At 51.6% G+C, this 22,121-nt stretch overlaps 1 protein-coding gene across 1 annotated transcript in view; it reads left to right on the forward strand.

Annotated features, from left to right (window-relative positions):
- ADAM12 (ADAM metallopeptidase domain 12) overlaps positions 1-22,121 on the forward strand; it is a 253,987-nt gene that overhangs the window by 138,676 nt on the left and 93,190 nt on the right. The window contains 1 exon segment of the mRNA XM_060171088.1: positions 12,086-12,162. Within this exon segment, the coding sequence (XP_060027071.1) occupies positions 12,086-12,162 (77 nt within the window).

The following is a 22,121-nucleotide window of genomic DNA, read 5'->3' on the forward strand; positions in this document are numbered from 1 at the left end:
ACAAGGACCCAGGTTCGAGCCCCTGCTCACCAGCTGCAGGGGGAAGGAAAGCTTCACGGATCTGCAGATGTCTGTCTTTCTCTATATCTCCTGTTCCCTCTGAATTTCTCTCTATCCTATCAAGAATAATAGAAAGAGGGGTCAGGCAGTGGCACATCTGCTTAAGCACAGACACTACAATGAGCAAGGACCCAGGTTCAAGCCCCTGGTCCCCACCAGCTGGGGAGAAGCTTCACAAGTGGTGAAGTAGAACTTCAAGTGTGTCTCTCTGTTTCTCCATCTCCCCCATCCCTCTCAATTTCTCAGTCTCTATCCATTAATAAATAAATACAATTTAAAAAATTAAATAGTAGAAAAAGAATAAAGAAAAAATGGCTGCCGGGAGCAGTGGGTTGGTGGTGTCAGCACCGAGCCCCAGTGATCACCCTGGTGGTGATAAAAAATAGAAAGTAATCGAAATATCAGCTGGGGCCAATGACTTCACACTTGACTTCCTGATGTTCTCTTTTTCCTCTTTCTAAGTCTCACTTAAAACTTGCTCTTAGGACTCAAGATGATTTGGTAGATGGAGCAAGAGCCTTTGCTCACCTGAGACGCAGGTCCCAGCCACGTCAGAGCGCCGTCAGCAGGACCGAGGGAATTCCGTGGGTGGTGGGGTCAGTGTTTGCTTGGCCCTTTTTATTTCACTCTCTTCCTGCTCCTCCCTCTCTAGTCTCCCTCCCTCTTTCTTTCTCTGGTTATATATTTAAAAAATAAAATAAAAATTGACTATGGGGTGGGGTCTTTCAGTCGTATCACATGTACGGAAGGCCCACAGTTGACTTGGCCACACTGCCAGGTGCTGTGGGATGCCAGCACCGTCTCACCAGCTTCGGCAGGACGGTAGAAAAGGCCTTTGTCTCTGCCCAGAGTGCAGTGGAAGCTGGAGGGCTGCTCAGATCTGCCTCTCCAGCCCTTTGGGTCAGGAAATATGCATGTAGGCAGGGGGATTGACGGCTCCTTGGCTCCTATCTCACAGAGAATATCTGGGAATGGAGGGGGTGACGGAGTAGGTGAGAGTCTAAATAAGCAGGATGGCTACAGAAGAAGGGCAAACGCTAGAAGAAGAAGCAGGATGGGAGATTGGGGCCTTGAGCCAGTCTACATCTTGGGCATGGTAGGGTTTCCTGCGGTTCTCCCTTGTGACAGCTCTGTTGTTTGACCTGGTAACAAAAAAAAAAAAAAAAAAAAAAAAAAAAGCAGAAAGGGGGTTGTGAGTTTCTGCCTGTTCTTTCTTTGTAAATTCCATTTCTTTCTTCTTTTATTTGTTTTTTTTTTTTTTATCACTGGGCTAGGTGCTGGCACTATGAACCCAGTGCTCTTGGAGGCCATTTTTTTCCATTTTATTGGACAGGACAGAGAGAGATTGAGAGAGAAGGGGGAGGGGGGGAACCAGGCAGTGGTGCACCTGGTTAAATGCACACATTACAGTGCACAAGGACCCAAGTTCAAGCCCCTGGTCCCCACGTGCAGGAGGAAAGCTTCACAAGTGGTGGAGCAGGGCTGCGGGTGTCTCTCTGTCCCTCTCCCTCTCTATCTTCTCTTCCCCTCTCAATTTCTCTCTGTCTCTACCCAATTAAAAAACAAACAGAAACAAAGAAAAATATAGACACCTGCAGACCTGCTTCAGCACTTGAAAAGTGGTCCCCCTACAGGTGGGGAACGAAGGGGCTCAAATGCAGACCCTCGCGTGGGTCCTTGTGCTTAGTACTATGTGTGCTTAACCAGGTGCGCCACCACCCACCCGCCTCAAATTCCATTTCTAACACAGCTACAACTTCTTGGAAACAGTGACGCCACCTCCTTCCTCTCGGGTCCTGCCACTGGCCTCTGTCCCCTTCAGGGTCATGGTTTCATTGTTGTGTATATGGGGAAGCAAACGTTGTTTTTTTTTTTTTAAAAAAAGACTTGTTATCTGTACATGAGAGAATGAGAGAGAGAGAGAGAGAGAGAGAGAGAGAGAGAAAGAGAGAGAGCCCTCTGGCATAGGTGGTTCTGGTCACAGATTCATACCCCCAGGCCTCACACGCTGTGCGGCCTCCCAGGCCACACACACACCAGCTTTCTCTTTCTTCTCAATTTTCCATGAAGTGATGGGACAGCAGACAAGTATCCTTCTCTCCACCTACCCCATCGCTGTCCTCAAAGACATGTCCCTTTGGGGAAAGGGGAGGAGGCAGCAGAAGGCTGGTCCTTTCCGTTTGGAGGAGGCCAAGTCCCTACCTAGAACAGCCATGAGAACTGTTGGCTGTCTTCAGTCAGTCAGTGATAGGAGACACACACACACACACACACACACACACACACACACACACCCGCCAGGTGGGGCCACAAGGCTTAGCTAACAAGGATATGTAAGAAGCCTCACTTCCACCCAGGCTTGAGTTGGATCCTCTGTAAGAATATACCAGAAGCCCCCTTTCAAGGGGCAGGGAATTCAGTGGGTGCTGTCGTTTGGTCTCCGTTTGGGCTCTAGAGTCTATTTTCACCCCCTGGAGGTGAGCTTAGCAGGCACCCCCAAACCTCCGGGAGCAGCAAGCACACACTACCTGTGGGATTAAAAAAAAAAAGTAAGTGGGGGCCAGCCGGCAGTGCACCAAGTTAAGCACACATAGTGTGAAGTGCTAGGACAGGCACAGGGTCCTAGTTTGAGCCCCTGGCTCCCCACCTGTGTGTGTGGGGGGGGGGGCACTACACAGGCAGTGAAGCAGGTCTGCAGGTGTCTATCTTTCTCTCCTCCTCTCTGTCTTCCTCTCTTCTCTCAACCTCTCTCTGTCCTGTCCAACAACAGCAGCAATAATAACAAGAATGGAGACAAGACGGCCTCCAGGAGCTGTGGGTTTGTTGTGCAGGCACTGAGCCCCAGCTATGACCCTGGAGGCAAAAAAATAAATGAACACTGGGGCCAGGCAGTGGCGCACCTGGTTAAGTGCACACAGTACAGGGCACAGGGGCCCAGGTTCAAGCTCCTGGTCCCCAACTACAGGGGGAAAGCTTCACAGGTGGTGAAGCCAGGCTGCGGGTATCTCTCTGTCTCTCTCCCTCCACTCTCAATGTCCCTCTGTCTCTATCCAACAAAGAAACAAAGGAAGAAAGAAAATAAATCATTTTTTAAAATCTAAAAAAAAGAAAAAGAAAAAGAAAGAAATAACTTAAGCTTCCTGCTTCCTCCCCTAAGAATCCCATTCCAAGCTGCCAGACACTTTGCTGACAGGGAAATACCTGGTTTTATTCACTGCAGAAAATCCAGGGCCCAATACATCTGAATCTTCTAGAAAAAGAAGAAAGAAAAAGAAGAAAAAAACTACCCTAAGGAGAGCCCCAGCCTTCATACTGTGTTTGTGGCAGGGAGACAGGCAGCCTGAGGGGGTGGGTTTTATTGACTCAGCCTGGAAAACACAGCAGAAATGTGCTGACTCATCCCTTTATTCCCCCAAAGTCAGCAGCAATGACTCTCCTCTGGTAAAAATTATCCAGAAGATAAGCAGCTCTCTGGGGCTAAGGGGTCTCCTTTCCCCTCCCTTGCTGAGCCCTTAGTGGACAGCTGTGAGGAGCAGGGCAGTGGTTGACTGGCTCAGGGTGTGGAGTCCTCGGGCCTGAGCCCCCATCGCCCAGACAGGCTGGAACAGGTGTGGCCACATCTGACGGGAGGTTGTGTCTTAGGTTGTTGCTTCAAGTGACGTCTGTGCCAGAGCACGTGGCAGGGAGCCCAAGGAGGGCCGGCTGGCTGGGAGCCACGCCGTGTCACTGCAGCCTTTGTGTAGAGGAGGGACTTGCTTGCTGCTTGAACCCCAGCTGGAGGTCAGAGTAGCTTAACTCCAGTCAACTTCCCGCCCACATACACACCAGAGAGAGGACCAGCCTTTATCCAGGCTGAGGTGGTCGGGGGGCAGGAGCTGGGTTTGGACACAAGCTGGGATGGGTTGTAGGACCCAAGACCTTCCCTCCAGGCCAGGAAGGCAGCACAGTGGTCCTGCAAAGACTCTCGTGCCTGGGGTCTTGTGGTGGTGCGTCTGGTGGAGCACACACGTTACAGTGCACGAGGACCAAGGTTTAAGCCCTGGATTTCTATCTGCAGGGGGAAAGATTTGTGATTGCTGAAGCAGGGCTGCAGGACTCTCTCACTCTCTCTCTCTCTCTCTGTCTCTCTCTCTCTGTCTGTCTCTATCTTTCCCTCTCTCTCCTTCTCCCTCCCCTCTCAATTTCTGGCTGTCTCTATCCATTAAATAAGTAAAGATCATTTTTTAAAAAAAAAAAAAAAACTTAGAGTCTTTCATGCCTGAGGTAGCAAAGGTCCCCAGGTTCAATCCCCAGAACTACCATCAGCCAGAGAGGAGCAGAGCTCGGGGAAAACAAACAAAAAACCTTCTCTCTTCCAGTACTGGGCTCCTGAAACTCTATTCTAGAACAAAGCCTGTTCTTGGTTTGAACTATTCTCTATTATTTCAAGAGGGCCAGGCCAGCAGGAAGGGGGAGTTGGAGGAGAGAGGGAGGGACAGGAGCCCCTTTTGTTTCCAGACTGGGTTGGCTCTGACAGACTAACTCTTTCTTTGCAACTGCTCACAAGAAGGTTTTTGCAGTCACCCCCTTGTCCTTTGGGGGTCCAGCTTCTTACATCCCCATGCAGAGGCATGGGTCCCTTGCTCACAGGTAGCTGAGTCTCCAGATCATTACAGACTCACAGGTAGCTGAGTCTCCAGATCATTACAGACTCAACAGAGGCCTGTCCTCCTGCTCCAGCTCCTGTAGGAAGGAGGCAACTGACTCCAAGAATCCCAACTCCAATCAGAATCCTGGCTAAGTGCATGGAAGGGAAGACCAAGGGGCCTAACCTGGGCTAAGAATCCCTGGAAGGCTTCCTGGAGGAAAGAGCATGTGAGCCACCATCTAAAGGCTGAGGAAGCATGAGTCCAAGAGAGCTTAGGTCTTCTTGGCAATGGGGGTGTGTAGAACGTCCTCAGGGCCCCGAGTGTGTAGGAATCCGAGGCCTTGTTGATAAATGTGTAGGAATTGAGGATTTATTCAGGAATAGATGCCAAGAGAGGTGAAAGACAAGACAAGGGTCTTTTCTGAGGACGCAGAAGGATTTAGAGAAGTAGGTCAGAGCACCCCACCAGACACCCCCAAACCACAGGCAGGTGACTGGGGCGATCCATTCACAGACCCTCTCTTCCTCCCGGGCCCCTCCCTCACTCCTGCCCACGGTTTGCCAAGCTGACAGCCCTGAGCTCCCGGACCCCAAGCCCACCAGCCCTTCCTGTTCACTGGGGACCTGCACAGAGCCCCTCCCCCTCCAAGAAGAGCTGGGACTGGGGGTCAGGATGAGCAGAAGAATCTCTCTCTCTCTCTCGGTCTCTCTCTCTCCCTTTCCCTCTCTTTCTCCCCCTCTCTCTCTTTCTCCCCCCTCTCTCTCTCCCTCTCTCTTTCTCCTCTCTCTCTCTCTCTTTCTCCCCCCCGTCTCTCTCCACATTGATTCACTCAGTGGAATTACACATAGTTCAGTGCAGAGGTTAACAGGACAAGCTGTCAGCATGTCCCCCACCCATCGCCTCACCTACATGCTACACGTTGCTTCCTCCTGTGAACTTCTGGGACCCTAAAGTTCTGGGCAGAAAGAGTCAACCCCAGTATAGGCATTGTACAAAGTCAATGCTGAATTTCAAATGGGGGGTGGAGGGTGGCCCAGTGGGTAAAACAGAAAACTTGCATGGGTTTAATCCCGGGCATCACATAAGCCAGAGCTGTGCTCTGGTCTCTGTATCTATCTATCTATCTGTCTATCTATCTATCTATCTATCTATCTATCATCTACCACCTACCTATCTGTCTATCATATATCATCTATCTCTCCATCTCTATCCCCTCTCTCCCTCTCTCTTCAACTCTCCCACCTCTTCCTCCACCACCAAAAGGAGCAGAGGAGATAGCACAGTGGTTCTACAAATGAGTTCAAGTCTCAGGTTCTGAAGTCTCAGGTTTAGTCCCCAGCACCACCATAAGCCAGATCTGAGCAGTGTTTAGTCTGTCTGTCTGTCTGTCTGTCTGTCTGTCTATATCTACTTCTATCTCTACCTCAGTCTTTCATTCTATACCTCTCTCACTATAATAAAACAAAAAAAATTAAAGAAGGAACTCTAAACAGGAAAACTGAGTCAGGACACCACCCCTGGCCATCACACACTCACTGACAGAGGAGCCATCTCCAGGCCCCAAGAGCAGGGACAGGCTCAGCCTGAGTCCTGAGATGCTGCCCCTCAGAGTCCCTGGCCTAGACCCAGAGCTGAGAGGGCCAGCAGCCTGGGAGTGTGGGTGCTGGGTGCTGGGTGCTAAGGGGTCTGGCTCCTGCAGGGTAAACAGAAGTCACCCCACACACACAGGCTGAAGAGCAGCTCACGTCTGTACGCACATGTTCACAGCCTGTGCTTGTGTGTGCAGACTCACACGCCTCTCCTTCCCACATCCTGCCGTCTGCAAAGTGGTCTCTTTCCTGGACGGCTCTGCACGGCATCCTGTGGTCCTTGGGGAGGCTCCCAGGTCCAGACTGCTGGTGACCATCTGGGTGTCTTCCTTTTGCTGTTGTTATTTTTTGTTTGTTTGTTTTATTGCCACCAGGGTTGTCAATGGGGCTGGATGCCCATATGATGAATCCCTCACTCCCAGCTGCACAGAGAGAGATTGACACGGGGAGGGGGAGAGAGAGAAAGAGAGAGAAACAGAAACACTTCTGGTGAAGCTCCCCCGCTGCAGGTGGGGAGCGGGGGGCTCGCCCCTGTGTCCTCGTGCATCGTACTGGGCATAGTATTGGGCACTCAGTCGATGTGCTGCTGTGTGACCCCCCACTTCTTTTTGTTTCCAACATCTATTTTGCTTGATAAGATAAATCGACCAGACTCAAACATGTGCACTGCTAGGAATCGAACCCAGGACCCCATGCATGTAAGTCCTGCCTTCTACCCACTGGGTGACCTCCCCAGCCACTGGGCAATGATTTCTTCTTTTCCCCAACAAGATCTGGAGGGGGAGGCCACCTGGATCCTGCCTGGTGGGTTGGTTCTCGTCCCCACTCTGGCACTAAGTTCCCTGTGACTGGCAAGGCCACACAACTAGGCAGGAATTCAGTGTCCACATCTGCTTAGGGATGGGACCGGCTGACCCAGGGACCGTGGGCCTGAGCTGGCCCCATGCTCCACTCCAGCTAAGATGCTGTGTGAATCGAAGGCCAGAGCCAAACACTTTGACATGTTCCATATGGCGGGGGAGGCCCTAGAATGTTCCAGGGGAACAGACCCTGGCCATCACCTCCGTCTGGCCGACACCACAGCACTGCCTGCCAGCCGTCCTTTCTGATCCCAGGGTCGGGTCATCTTTGTCAGGGAATGAGCCTAGAAAGCGCTTCCCTTTCTCGCCCACTGAGAGCTGTCTGACAACTTTCTGCTTTTCCTTTCTGCACGGCGTGGAGCTAAGGGCTCCTGTTTCCCAGCTTAGGAGTCCGTGCCTGCCATTCTATTCAATTGATGGTATTAAGCAGAAGCAAATTATTATTTTGCCAGAGTGGGCAAAGGCATTAGGTTAAGTAGTGAGTGCATAAAATACATGGTTAGAGGCTTTGGAAAGGGGAAGCTGTAATTTTGTGGTTGTGTGTGTGGTGGGGAGTCTCCTCAGTCTGAGTTCTGGTGGCAGCGGTAGGATGTCTTGGCTCAGCAGAGCCCGGCAGAGGGATCTGTGCCCAGAGGCTCGTGTGCAGGGATGGGGAGAAAGAGGCAGGCAGGCCCGGGAGGGGGCACCTGGTTGAGGACACATGTTACCATGCACAAGGACCTGGGTTCAAGCCCCTAGCTCCCCACCGGCAGGGGAGAATCTTCATAAGTGGTGGAACAGTACTGTAAGTCCCTCTCTCTCTCTCTCTCTCTTTCTCTCTCTCTGTCTCCCTCTTCCTCTACTTTTCTGGTATTTTTATTTTATTTTTTGGGTAGAGACACCCAGAAATCAAGAGGGAATGTGATGACAGAGAGGGAGAGAGAAGAGAGACACCTGCAGCCCTGCTTTACCACTTGCAAAGCTTTCCCCCTGCAGGTGGGGACCGGGGGCTCAAACCCAGGTCCTCACACATTGTAACATGTGTGCTCAACCAGGTGCGCCACCACCCGCTCCCTCTCTCTCCCTCTCTATCTCCTATACCCCAATTTCTCTCTGTCCTATCAAATAAAAATCATTTTTATCATCTTTATTTATTTATTGGATAGAAACAGCCAGAAGTAGAGGAAGAAGGGGAAGATAGAGAGGGAGAGAGACAGAGAGACACCTGCAGCCCTGCTTCACCACTCGTAAAGCTTTCCCCCTGCAGGTGGGGACTGGGGGCTTGAACCCCGGTCCTTACACATTGTAACATGTGCGCTCAATGAGGTGCACCATCTCCTGGCCCTAAAAATTAAGTTTTGAAAGAGACAGAGAGACAGCATACCTGGCAGAACACACACTTTGCTATGTGCAGAGACCTAGGTTTGAGTCCTCAGCACCACATGGGATCACCTTGCACAGCACCAGAGGAAGTTCCCTGAATGGCGGAGTGGTGCTGTCTCTCCCTCTCCATTTCCTCCCTTTATGTCTTTGAAAATAAAATGAAAGAAGTCAACCAGCAGACACAGAACGCACACGTGTAAGGCTTGTGCAGACAAGCAACCACAAAATAAACAGACAGTATTTGGACAGTCTTTCCAATGGGAAAAAATAAACATTTCGTCAAATAGAACAAGTCCAAACCTACAAACAACATCTCCATGAAACCTCTCCACCTACACTTGAGGCAGGAATGAATGCAGGGTAAATCGCACCTCTAATATCAGATTACAGAAGGCGTGAGAGAAAATCACCCTGCCCCAGCGCTAAGTGTTCTTAGCACCTACGGAAAGCACTTTCTGTGAGAGAAGATGGATCAGTGGAGATCATCAAAATGAACCCTGCTTCTCTGCGGAGCACACCGTTGAGAGAAGTCGGTACAGAGTACATAGCACAGGAGAGGGACTTGTGCGGGGCAGATTAGGCGATGGACTCCTAGAAAGCTTAGCTTCCAAATTCAGCAGTAAGAAAGAAAAGAAAAACAGGTTTTGAAATGAGAGGTGGGTTACGGTAGCTCACTGAGTAGTCCATGTTCCCTCACATGAGTGCAACTCAGGTGTGAACCCATGAAAGTGTCACAGCACCAGGGAAAGACCTGATGCTGTGGTGTGTGTGTGTGTGTGTGTGTGTGTGTGTGTGTGTGTGTGTGTGTGTGTGTGTGTGTCTGAAATAAAAAGAAAAGAAAAAGCTGGTCTGGGTGCAGTAAAATCTCACATACAGAAGACCTCAGTGTCAGAGAGGGAGAGAAAGCAGGAAGACAGGCTTGAGGAGTCACCTTGCAGAAGAGTATTTGCTATATTGATTGTTGGTTATTGATTATTGGTTATGGTTATTGGTGGAGGGCAGATAAGGAAATGGAAAGAGCAGCTTGGTATGGCTAAGCTGGAGGGAACCGTGATCAAAGGTGCGAGCCTCTTCAGGTCCAGATAGGGATTTGCAGCTCCCAGACCTGGGGGCTCCCTGCCTGCCCCCCAGCTTGGGTCACAGCCAGAGGGACTTCCAAGAGAAAACCTTCCTCCATCCGCAGAGTCAAAGCCCCGAATGATTGTGTGGCTCATGGCAACATGAGTGTGTCTGTCTGGGTTGTGAGTTCCTGAGCGTTCTCCCTGAACCCCTCGTAACAATCAGGTCTCGTGGGTTCAAGCATAAGCGAACCACTATGACTGTGTCATTCTCATTGCTGCTGCTGCTGCTGCTGCTACTGCTGCTGCTGCTGCTGCTGCTGCTGCTGCTGCTGCTGCTGCTGCTGCTTCTGCTGCTGCTGCTGCTGCTGTTGCTGCTGCTATTTCAGTGCGTGGTGTGGAGGGCTGAGCCCAGGGCTAAACAGCTTCCCCAAGCTGCTGTTTTAGTCTTTGAGAGAGGTGGGGGCGGGCAGAGAGGGAGGAGTGGAAGAGACGCTGCAGCCTCACCCACTCTCCATAGAGCTGCTGTCCTTCCTGCTCCCGTGTGGTGTCAGCACTCGGACCCAGGGCCTCCTGCTTGGTAAGGCGCACATGCTAGCACGTGCTACTTACTGGTCAGCTGTCTTCTAGCCCGGTGTATTGCGTCTTTTTCAAAACCTCATGAAGTTGTAATGGGCCCAGAGAGTCAGGAACTTGGAGTTCTGGTAAGGAGCCTTGGTTAGAAGCAAATCACGGGGCTGGATGGTGTCCCACCTGAGTGAGCACACATGGCACCATGCAGTAGGACCCAGGTCCAAACACCAGTCCCCACCTGCAGGGGAAAGCTTTGAAAGTGGTCAAGCAGAGTCTCTCTCTCTCTCTCTCTCTCTCTCTCTCTCTCTCTCTCTCTCTCTCCCTCCCTCCCTCCCTCCCTCTCTCCCTCTCTCCCTCTCCCTCTCCCTCTGCCTCTCCCTCTCCCTCTCCCCCTCTTCTCTCCTTCTCCCTCTCCCTCTCCCCCTTTTCTCTCCCTCTCCCTCTCCTTCTCCCTCTCCCCCTCTTCTCTCCCTCTCCCTCTCCCCCTCTTCTCTCCTTCTCCCTCTCCCTCTCCCCCTTTTCTCTCCCTCTCCCTCTCCTTCTCCCTCTCCCCCTCTTCTCTCCCTCTCCTTCTCCCTCTCCCCCTTTTCTCTCCCTCTCCCCCTTTTCTCTCCCTCTCCCTCTCCCTCTCCTTCTCCCTCTCCCTCTCCCTCTCCCCCTTTTCTCTCCCTCTCCCTCTCCTTCTCCCTCTCCCTCTCCCTCTCCCCCTCTTCTCTCCCTCTCCCTCTCCCCCTTTTCTCTCCCTCTCCCTCTCCCTCTCCTTCTCCCCCTCTTCTCTCCTTCTCCCTCTCCCCCTCTTCTCTCCTTCTCCCTCTCCCCCTCTTCTCTCCTTCTCCCTCTCCCTCTCCCCCTTTTCTCTCCCTCTCCCCCTCTTCTCTCCTTCTCCATCTCCCCCTCTTCTCTCCCTCTTCCCTCTCCCTCTCCCCCTTTTCTCTCCCTCTCCCTCTCCTTCTCCCTCTCCCTCTTTCTCTCTCCCCTTCCCTCTTGATTTCTGAATGTTACTATCCAATAAACAAAGATAATAAAAAAAAAATTTTAAACAAAACATGAGTCACTTACATCAGTGAAGAGGCCGCGTTGCTGGGGGGGGAGGTCTGGAGCTGTCTAAAGCTCAGGACTCAGGGCCTCAGGTAACAGGGAAGGCAGGCAAGTTGTTCACCTTCAAGCACCGTCTGGAGGTCTTTAGAGGAAACCCTCCAGCCTGGCTATTAAAATGGAAATTAATCTTCTCCTGGCTTGTTCACAGCTTGTGCTTTCATGAGCTTATATTTCTGGGTGTTTAATTAAAACCACATTTGATAAATAATCAATTAAAAACAAAATAAATTGAGCCTGAGTATAAGTGAGTCTGGGATTGCAGAGTCAGGGATTCTGATCGGTGTCATCAAGAAAGTTGAGATGGTTATTAGAGGCCAAAGGGAGGGGCGGTGGGGGTCTGGGGAGGGGGTATCCTGAGGGGATGTCACTGGGACTTTGGAGGTGGGTATCACACACACACACACACACACACACAATTCTACTTCTGGATTTTAATATTATGATAAGCCGATGTTCAATCAATATGAACCGTCTTTTTTTTTCTTTCCCTTTTTCTTTATTATTTTATTTATTTATTTTATTTAAGAAAGGAGACACTAACAAAACCATAGGATAAGAGGGGTACAGCTCCACACAATTCCTAGCACCTGATCTCCATATCCCCCTCGCCCTGATAGCTTTCCCATTCTCTAGCCCTCTGGGAGCATGAACCCAAAGTCATTGTGGGTTGCAGAAGGTGGAAGATCTGGATTCTGTAATTGCTTCCCCACTGAACATGAGCCGTCTTATTTAAAGTGAAGACTGCTGAGTCTGTGTGTGGAAGGGAATTGGCTGAGGACAAGCAAAGCTGCCCAGAGGTCTTTTGTGGGGGGACAAGTGAACACAGTGACTGACTGACACCACTCTCTCCCTTCCAGGGTCACTGCTACTACCACGGACATGTGCGAGGGCATCCCGGGTCCACGGTCAGTGTCAGCACCTGCTCTGGCCTCAGGTGAGTGGCCTTGGCCACGGAGAACCTTAGCCAGATGCCGTGACCTGAGATCTGATACTCTCAGGGTGGAGAGAAAATCACTTCAGTCACGTCAGGGTTTATCTCAAGAGTCTCCAGGAGCAGAATCTAGACACCAGGGATGTGTCCCTGAGGTGGGTTGCCATCACCAGCAAGCACCTCCTGTAAGCAACCTGGTTCACACACCTGCCTCCTGACTGGCAGCCTGAGATTAAACCATGAATCTGTCATCATCATCATCATCATCGTCATCATCATCATTGATTTAAGGGGTGGTGCACATGGTTGAGCACACATGTTACAATGCACAAGGACTCAGGTTCAAATTACCCCTCACCATCCCCAACTGTGGGGAGAAAGCTTCACAAGTGGTGAAGAAGGGCTGCAGGTGTCCCTCTGTCTCTCTCCCTCTCTCTCTCCCCTTCCTCTCAATTTGTGGCTGTTTCTATCCAATAAGTAAAAGATATTAATTTTAATCATTAGTGACTTAATATTGATTTACAAAATTATAAGATAATAGGGGTAAAAATTCCACACTATTCCCACCACCAGAGTTCTGTGTCCCATCCCACCATTGGAAACTGCAGTGGTTCTCCCAATGTCACAGGTATGGGCTGATTCTAACTGTGTGTGTGAGTGTGTGTGTGTGTGTGTGTGTGTGTGTGTCTTTATGTGTGTGTGTGTCTCTGTGTGCGTGTGTGTATGTGTGTGTATATATATATATATTCCCATTTTTTCCCAAAAGCCCTGCCTTCACGTCCTTTCTGAGTCATCCCTACATCCATTACTACTTGCAATGTCCTTCCTTTTTCCCTCTTCTGCCTCAGATGAGAGGAACAGTGCCTGGCTTCCCCTGCTGGTTTCCAGACTCTCTTTCGTTGATGATGTGACAGTAAGATTCCTACTGACAGGTGCTTCTGGTCCTGGTGGAACTGGGGTGCAGAACCCTCTGGTTTACTTCCCCAATCATCAACCATCTGAGTATGGACTAAACTTCTTTTTGGGGAGCAGAAGGTGGGAGTTCTGGCTTCTGTAATTGCTTCTCTGCTAGACATGGGCACTGGCAGGTGGATCCATCCACAGCCTGTGTCTGTCTGTCCCTAGTGGGGCAGGGCTCTGGGAAGGGGAGGCTCCAGGACACATGGGTGAGAGAGCATGATTCTTATGAGTCTTTTCCTGAGGAAATTCCATTATTCATCAAGCCCAGAACAGGCCGGGAGAAACCATAGTTTCTAAGCATCCTCGAATTACAGAGAAGTGACATTCTAGGCCCTGTTAGAGTCAGGTAGAAATAAAAACCTTCATAAGAACAGCCCCACTGAGCTGCGTGAACTTGGGCTTCTCGCTTAAAAACAGAATTGAAAGGAGGACACAAAGCAGCCTTGAGGAGGCCGAGGCCTCTTGAGTTTTCACTCTGAAAGCTGATGCAGTCAGCCTGGAGCTGTGATCGCTGCCTCTTGGCTTCTGTTGAGGGAAAAACAATCAGATTTGCGATTTCCAAGCAAGGCAGGCAATTTTCAAAGTAAAGGCCCCTTCCCCAGGCTCCTTTGCTCCTGCTTTTCTGTGGATCTCTCCCACTCATCTCTGCTCTGCCGAGAGAGAGAGAGAGAGAGAGAGAGAGAGAAGAGGAGAGCAGAGGGGGAGGGAGAGGTTCGAAAGCCCAAACTGGGCCAGCAAGCAAGCCCACTTGTATGGCCTACCCACACTGCCACGTACACGGCCTAGGCCCCTGTCCCCGCCCCACTGCCGTGGGGAGCTTCATTGACGCGTTGTCTTTCTCTCTCCCTCTCTGCTTCTGCTTCTCTCTCTGCCTAGACTCAGCCTAGTACAGTGAGCCCCAGCAACAACAGCCCAAGGCTGCAATGCCTAAGTCCAGGCTGGGCCCAGCTGCGTGCCCTAGACCTTGACCATGGGGTGACGGCCAGGGCAGCAGAGGCATGGTTTAAGGCACGCCGGGCAGTCTGTGAGGGTGCAGCCCAGAGTCTGCACCTGAAGGACCTCAGCACCCCCTGCCTCTGCACCCCTTCTCCTCTGCTCCCACGCCCCTCCCTACCATGCTGTGCCCCCTTCCTCCTACCTCCCCCTGGTCCCAATCCTGTCCCCCCTCCCCATCCTACTAAGAGGGAGAAGCCACACATCCTGGCTGCTGCTCTGGATCCCACACTGCCAGGCCCCTCAGCTCCAAGTCTGGCAGGGAAGATTCTCCTACACTGAAACTGCCTTCGTTTATCTAGCCCAGGGCCTGTGAGGGCTGTGAGAACATCACCGCTGCCTATCTCAGAAAGCCCTCGACCTTGAATCCTGCCGCTGCGAAGGTTTCCAGCAGTCTCTGGAGCTCAGTGATTAATTATACCCGAGACAGTCCAAAGCAATTATTTAATTAAGCCGCATCTGAGGCTGCCAAGTGTTGCCGCAGAGGGAAGTGCTCGGCCCTCTGGTCCTCTTTCTCGGCATCTGCCCTTTGGATGGCTGAGAGATGAAAGGAGACAAGAGAACATTTTCATGCCTGTGTCACAGTTTCTTGAAGTTTCGCATTAACTCAAAAAGCTTGTTCAGTCATTGGCTTTGTCTGGAAACGAACTTGAAGGTACATGTTTTTCCGTAAGTGTTCAGAATTTTGGATGTTCCAGGAAAGGTGGCAGTGCAAGTGAAATGTTGGCATTTTCGTTTGAGGGCAAGAAAGTCCTTTTTTTTTTTAATTTTGGAATATCAACTTTAATAAACAAAATTCCCCTCTTACTTATTTACTACTTCTCAACTTAGAAATCTCAAATTTTGCTTCATAAAGAACTTTTTTTTTGTTAGGACAAGAGAGACAGAGAAAGAGAGAGAAGGAGAGAGAGAGAGTAAAAGAGACCACAGTAGCAAAGCTTTCTTCAACGCGGTGGAGGCTGGACTTGAACCTGGGCCCTGCAGGCAGCAAACCAGTGCACTCCCCAAGTGTTCTTTCCTTTTTCTGCCACCAGCATTATTACTGGGGCTCAGTACCTGCACTACAAATTTCACTGCTCCTGGCAGCCATTTTTCCTTTTTTTTTTTTTTTTATAATTTTTATTTGTGAGAGAGATAGGAGAAGAGAGAGAGAAACAGCTATCACTCTTGCACAATAGCTGCTGGAGCTGTAACGCAGGCCCTGGAGCCTGAGAGTCCGGCACTTCATCCTCTGCACCAGCTCCCAGGCCACTGGTGACCAGCCTTCTGGTCGCAAGATTTGCCTTCTCCTTAGCCAGGCACAGGGACCCTCAGAACAGCACCTCCCGCTTCCGGGAAGATCCAGGAGAGAGCGCTATGCAGAAGCCTCCTCCTGGTTACTGACAGCACAGAGGTGACCTTGGCCTCTTTAGCGCTGCAGCAGCCTCAAGCCGCGCCTCTGACCCCTGATGTGCGGGGTCTGCTTGTGCCCCTGATGTGCGGGGGGGGGGGGGGGGGGGGGTCTGCTTGTGCCCCTGATGTGCGGGGTGGGGGGGTCTGCTTGTGCCCCTGATGTGCGGGGTCCTCTGCTTGTGCCCCTGATGTGCGGGGTCTGCTTGTGACTCTGATGTGCGGGGGTCTGCTTGTGCCCCTGATGTGCGGGGTCGTCTGCTTGTGCCCCTGATGTGCAGGGTCTGCTTGTGCCCCTGATGTGCGGGGTCATCTACTTGTGCCCCTGATGTGCGGGGTCATCTACTTGTGCCCCTGATGTGCGGGGTCTGCTTGTGCCCCTGATGTGCGGGGTCATCTGCTTGTGCCCCTGATGTGCGGGGTCTGCTTGTGCCTCTGATGTGCGGGGTCGTCTGCTTGTGCCCCTGATGTGCGGGGTATCTTCTTGTAGCCCCTGATGTGCGGTGTCATCTGCTTGTAGCCCCTGATGTGCGGGGTCTGCTTGTGCCCCTGATGTGCGGGGTCGTCTGCTTGTGCCCCTGATGTGCGGGGCCATCTGCTTGTGCCTCTGATGTGCGGGGTCATCTGCTTGTGCCCCTGATGTGCGGGGTCATCAGCTTGTGCCCCTGATGTGCGGGGTCATCTGCTTGTAGCCCCTGATGTGCGGGGTCATCTGCTTGTGCCCCTGATTTGCGGGGTCTGCTGCTTGTAGCCCTGATGTGCGGGGGTCTGCTTGTGCCCCTGATGTGCGGGGTCTGCTTGTGCCTCTGATGTGCGGGGTCGTCTGCTTGTACCCCTGATGTGCAGGGTCTGCTTGTAGCCCTGATGTGCGGGGTCTGCTTGTGCCCCTGATGTGCGGGGTCATCAGCTTGTGCCCCTGATGTGCGGGGTCATCTGCTTGTGCCCCTGATGTGCGGGGTCGTCAGCTTGTGTCCCTGATGTGCGGGGTCGTCTGCTTGTGCCCCTGATGTGCGGGGTCGTCTGCTTGTGCCCCTGATGTGCGGTGTCGTCTGCTTGTGCCCCTGATGTGCGGGGTCGTCAGCTTGTGCCCCTGATGTGCGGGGTCGTCTGCTTGTAGCCCATGATGTGCGGGGTCATCTGCTTGTGCCCCTGATGTGCGGGGTCGTCTGCTTGTACCCCTGATGTGCGGGGTCGTATGCTTGTAGCCCTGATGTGCGGGGTCGTCTGCTTGTGCCCCTGATGTGCAGGGTCTGCTTGTGCCCCTGATTTGCGGGGTCATCTGCTTGTGCCCCTGATGTGCGGGGTCGTCTGCTTGTGCCCCTGATGTGCGGGGTCATCTGCTTGTAGCCCCTGATGTGCGGGGGTCTGCTTGTGCCCCTGATGTGCGGGGTCGTCTGCTTGTACCCCTGATGTGCGGGGTCATCTGCTTGTAGCCCCTGATGTGCGTTGGTCTGCTTGTGCCCCTGATGTGCGGGGTCGTCTGTTTGTACCCCTGATGTGCGGGGTCCTCTGCTTGTGCCCCTGATGTGCGGGGTCGTCTGTTTGTACCCCTGATGTGCGGGGTCCTCTGCTTGTGCCCCTGATGTGCGGGGTCGTCTGCTTGTGCCCGCAGCCATACAGCACGAGCAGGGGCCCCGGACGTCCACCATCCGCAAGCAGGTGGCCCTCTACTTCCGTGGGCACAAGGAGGAGAACTGGGCTGCCACACACTTCCCTCTTCTTTTTTTTTTCCTTTCTATTCGTATTTGACATGGCAGAGAGAAATTGAAAGGGGAGAGGGAGAGGGAGAGAGGAAGATACACCTGCAGATCTGCTTCACCAGTCACGAAGCACCCGCCTGCAGGTGGGGTGGGGAACGGGAGCGCATGACATGCGTTTAACCGGATGTGGCCCAGCGCCCGCCCCAAGGTGAGCTAGTTTCCACGTCCTCATAAAGCACTTTTCAAAGATACTCAAATCACCACCGAGTTGGCAGACCAAGTCCTGCATGTGATTTGAGTGGCAGGTGACGCAGGTGTTGGTGTAGGGGTAGGAGAAGCAGAGGAGACAGAAACCCACCGTGTGTGTGCGTCTGTGGACGCTTTGCGTGTGTGCGTGTGTGCGTGCATGTGTGTGTGATTGTGTGTGTGTGAGTGTGTGTGCGCGTGTGTGCGTGAGTGTGTGTGCGTGTGTGTGTGTGTGTGTGCGTGAGTGTGTGGGTGTGGGTGTGGGTGTGTGTGTGCGTGTTTGTGTGTGTGTGTGTGCGTGCATGTGTGCGTGTGTGTGTGCGTCAGTGCGCGTGTGTGTACGTGTGCGTGTGTGTGTGTGCATGTGCGTGCATGTGCATGTGCATGTGTGTGCGTGTGTGTGTGCGTGTGAGTGTGTGTGTGAGTGTGTGCGTGTGTATGTTTGTGTGTGCAGTGCGTGTGTGTGTGTGTGTGCAATGCCTAGTGACAGAGCATAACTAGAACCACTATCTATTATCCATATAACTGTCTCTAAACCGTCTCTCAGACTTGACAATGACCAGGAACCCTGGAATCACCCCAAACCACAGTGGTTTCTTTTTTTTCTTTTTCTTTTTATATTTATTTATTTTCCCTTTTGCTGCCCTTGTTGTTTATCATTGTTGTTGTTGTTATTGCTGTCATTGTTGTTGGTTAGGACAGAGAGAAATGGAGACAGAAGGGGAAGACAGAGAGGGGGAGAGAAAGACAGACCCCTGCAGACCTGCTTCACCGCCTGTGAAGTGACCCCCCTGCAGGTGGGGAGCCGGGGGCTGGAACCGGGATCCTTACGCGGGTCCTTGCACTTTGCACCACCTGCTCTTAACCGGCTGCGCTACACCTGACTCCCCACACCAAGATTTCTACCTGTCTCTGTGTCCCAGTGTTTCTCCGTCAGATGCAAGCCGGCCTTTCTCGCCCCCCCACCACCACCTGTAACACTTCACGCAGTGGGGTGGGTGGGCTGACGCAGTTGGGTGAGAATGAGTTCCCGATGGTGAGGGCTGGTGAGATAGCTCAGTCGGGAGGGGGCCTGCCTTGCTGTGTGCACGACCTGGTGCACCACAGGGCCTGAGGGGAAACTTCATCACTGTGGTGTCTCTCCCTCTCTTTGTCTCTGTCTCTTCCTGTGAATCTCTATCTGAAAAAAATCTCCGGCTGGAACAGTGAAATTGTATATGTGTGAAGTCCTTCTGAGGGTGAAATAATAACAATAACAATGTAACAACATCCAAGTAAATATTTGGCAGCAGTGTTGCAGGTATCTCCAGCTCTCTCCCTCTCTGTCTTCCCTCCCAATTTCTGGCTGTTGCTATCAAATAAATAGAGATAATAAAAAATAAGGGGAAAAAGGAAAAGAAGAAGAATGTGTCTAAGGGGGCAGGTACACTTGGTTGAACACACACATTACAGTGAGTAAGGACCCAGGTTCAAGCCCCCTAGCCCCACCCATGGGGGAAACTTCATAGGCAGTGAAGCAGGGCTGTAGGTCTCTCTCTATCTCTATCTCTATCTTTCTCCCCTTCCCTCTTGATTTCTCTGTTTCTTTTTTTTCATTTATTTTTTATTTTTATTTATTTATTCCCTTTTGTTGCCCTTGTTGTTTTATTGTTGTAGTTATTATTGTTGTCATTGTTGTTGGATAGGACAGAGAGAAATGGAGAGGGGAGGGGGAAGACAGAGAGGGGGAGAGAAAGACAGACACCTGCAGACCTGTTTCACCGCTTGTGAAGCGACTCCCCTGCAGGTGGGGAGCCAGGGCTTGAACTGGGATCCTTATGCGGGTCCTTGTGCTTAGCGCCACCTGCGCTTAACCCGCTGCGCTACAGCCCGACTCCCGATTTCTCTGTTTCTTTGATAAACAAATAAATAAAAATATTTTTTAAAAAGAATAAAAAGTCTCCTTTTAGATGGAGCAAGCCTGCAAGCCTGGAGCGACTGAATGAATGGGTCTCAGTGAGTGACAGCAGGACACTGCTCAGGGTCCCTTCTTGGGAGGCAGGTCCAGACAGCTGAAGCGCTTTGATGGAGCAGCTGAGCTTTCAAGCTTTTCCATGGGCTCAGGCAGGGTGCAGCCCTTGTGTCTGCCCAGGGTCCTTGGGGTGCATGTAGACACTGTCTGTGGGCTGTGCAAACTTGTCATCTTAAAAGATAGCATCTGGACTGGGAAGACAGCATGGTGGTTCTGCAAGAGACTTTCATGCCTGAGACTCTGAGGTTCCGGGTTCAATCCTCAGCACTACCATCAGCCAGAGCTCAGCAGGGCTCTGGGCTCTGTCTTTCTTTCTCTCTGCTTATATCTCCCTCTCACTGAAGTAAATAAAATATTGTAATTAGCATTGAACCAGTGAAATAGCTGAGGTTTTATTTATTTATTTATTTAAAAAAGGAAACACTGACAAAACCACAGGATAAGAGGGGTACAACTCCACACAATTCCCACCACCAGAACTCCGTATCCCATCCCCTCCCCTGATAGCTTTCCTGTTCTTCATCCCTCTGGGAGTGTAGACCCAGGGTCATTGTGGGAAGCAGAAGGTGGAGAAATAGCTGTTTTTGGTCGTGTGCTGCATTGCTGTGCGTACAACCTAGGTTTGAGCCTGACTCCCCACTGCCTTGAAGGAAGCTTCAGTGCTGTGGTTCTCATTCTCTCTCTCTCCCTCTCCCTCCCTCTCTCTCTCTCCCTCTCTCTCTCTCTCTCCCTCTATCTCTCTCTGTCTCTTTCCCCCTCTCTCTCCCTCTATCTCTCCCCTCTATTTCTCTCTCCCTTTCTCCCTCTCTCTCCCCTCTATCTCTCTCTGTCTCTCTCTCCCTCTGTCTCTCTCTCCCTCTCTCTCCCTCTATCTCTCTCTCTCCTCTATTTCTCTCTCCCTCTCTCTCCTCCTCTATCTCTCTCCCCCTCTATGTCTCTCTCTCCCTCTCCATCTATTTCCTTCTCTCTCTCTCTCTCCATCTATCTCTTTCTTTCTCCCTCCCTCTATCTCTTTCTATCTCTCTCTCTCTCCCCCTCCCTTTCTGTCTCTATCTGGTAAAATGCCTAGCACAACCTTTAGTGGCATAACTGGAACTGGAACCCAAAGCTTAGCCTCCCAAGGCCATCCCCTCAACCTCAGACCTGGGGCAATGCAGCAGGACAGGCACTTTCTCCCAGGAAGAGGGGACAAGCTGTGGCCCAGAAGGACAGACAGGTGCAGGGGACAAGCCTGAGCCTCTGGGGGGCAGGGTGAGGCCCGGCGCCTTTACTCACACCTCACAGGTTCAACGCGCAAAGTTAGAAAGAAAGTAGGTTTCTTTCCCTTGTGGTGTTTTATTTTATCTGGGGAGAGACAGAGAGAAATCAAGAAAGGAAGGAAAGATAAAAAGGGAGAGAGAGAGAGAGACACCTGCAGCCATGTTTCACCACTCGTGAAGCTTCCCCCCTGCAGGTGGTGGCCAGGGACTTGAACCTGGGTCCTTGTACCCTGTAATGCCTGTACTCAACCAGGTGCGCTACTGCCTGGCTCTGAAAGAAAGCAGGTCTCTCCCCACCCTTCCACCAGAGTCTGTACAACACTTTAGGAAATAAGGCCGGTCAAAATGAATAGCTCAGATGTAGGACTTTTTCTTTAAAAAAAAAAAAAAAAAAAACTCAGGGGCTGGGTGGCAGCACACCTGGTAGAGCACACTTGTTGCAATGCTCAAGTACCTGGGTTCAAGCCCCCAGTCCCCACCTACAGGGAGAAGAAGCTTCAGGAATGGCGGAGCAGAGCTGCAGGTGGCTCTCTAGCTCCCCCTTCCCACTCAACTTTTCTCTGTGTGTCTCTCTCCACTCAGTAAATGAACAACGTGTTAAAGAAAAATGTTCTGGGTGTGGCTTGGAGAAGGCTCACCAGGTCGAGTGCACACCTCACCATGTGTGACGACACAGGTTTTAAGCTCCTGCCCCCCAGCAGGGCAGCTTCATGACTGCTGGAGTGCTACTGTGGGGCCTTTCTCTTCCCCTTTCTTCCTCTCTGTCTCTCACTCTGATTGGAAGAAAGGAAAGAAGAAGAAAAAAAAATGTCCGCCAGAAGTGGTGCAAACCCTAGCAAATCTCTGACCACAAGCTCTTCATGTGACCCAGGCCCAGGAGAAAGCTTCCCTGGTCGTCCTCACACTTTCTCATGTGCAAGGGCTATCATTCGAGCCCCTGTAGCACCGTGAGAGCCACAGGGCGCCAAAGGAAGCTCCCCAGAGACGGGAGTGGCTCCGTGGTGTCACCCTTCTCTACCTGTGATCAAAGGGGGGAAGGCCCAGCCTGGGGACTGTGGGGTCCCATGTGTGCGACCCCGGAAGGAAAAACAAAATTCTTGTGTCTACTAATTCAAATATACTTATTTTTTTTAATTTCCTTTTATTTAATTATTGGATAGGGATGGCCAGAAATGGAGAGGAAGGGGGAGAGAGACAGAGAGACACCTGCAGCCCTGCTTCACTGCTTGTGTAGCTTCCCCCCTGCAGGTGGGAAGTGGAGGCTTGAACCCGGGTCCTGGTGCACTGTAACACGTGCATGTAAGCAGGTGCACCACCACCCAGCCCCCAATAGACTTATTTTCTGAGCAGATAAAAACAAATTTTCTCTGAGCCGTGCTTCCTGGCAGTAGACTTGAGCAGTGA

The sequence above is a fragment of the Erinaceus europaeus genome, chromosome 14 (genome assembly GCF_950295315.1).
Source record: "Erinaceus europaeus chromosome 14, mEriEur2.1, whole genome shotgun sequence".
In the NCBI taxonomy this organism is placed as follows: Eukaryota; Metazoa; Chordata; class Mammalia; order Eulipotyphla; family Erinaceidae; genus Erinaceus; species Erinaceus europaeus.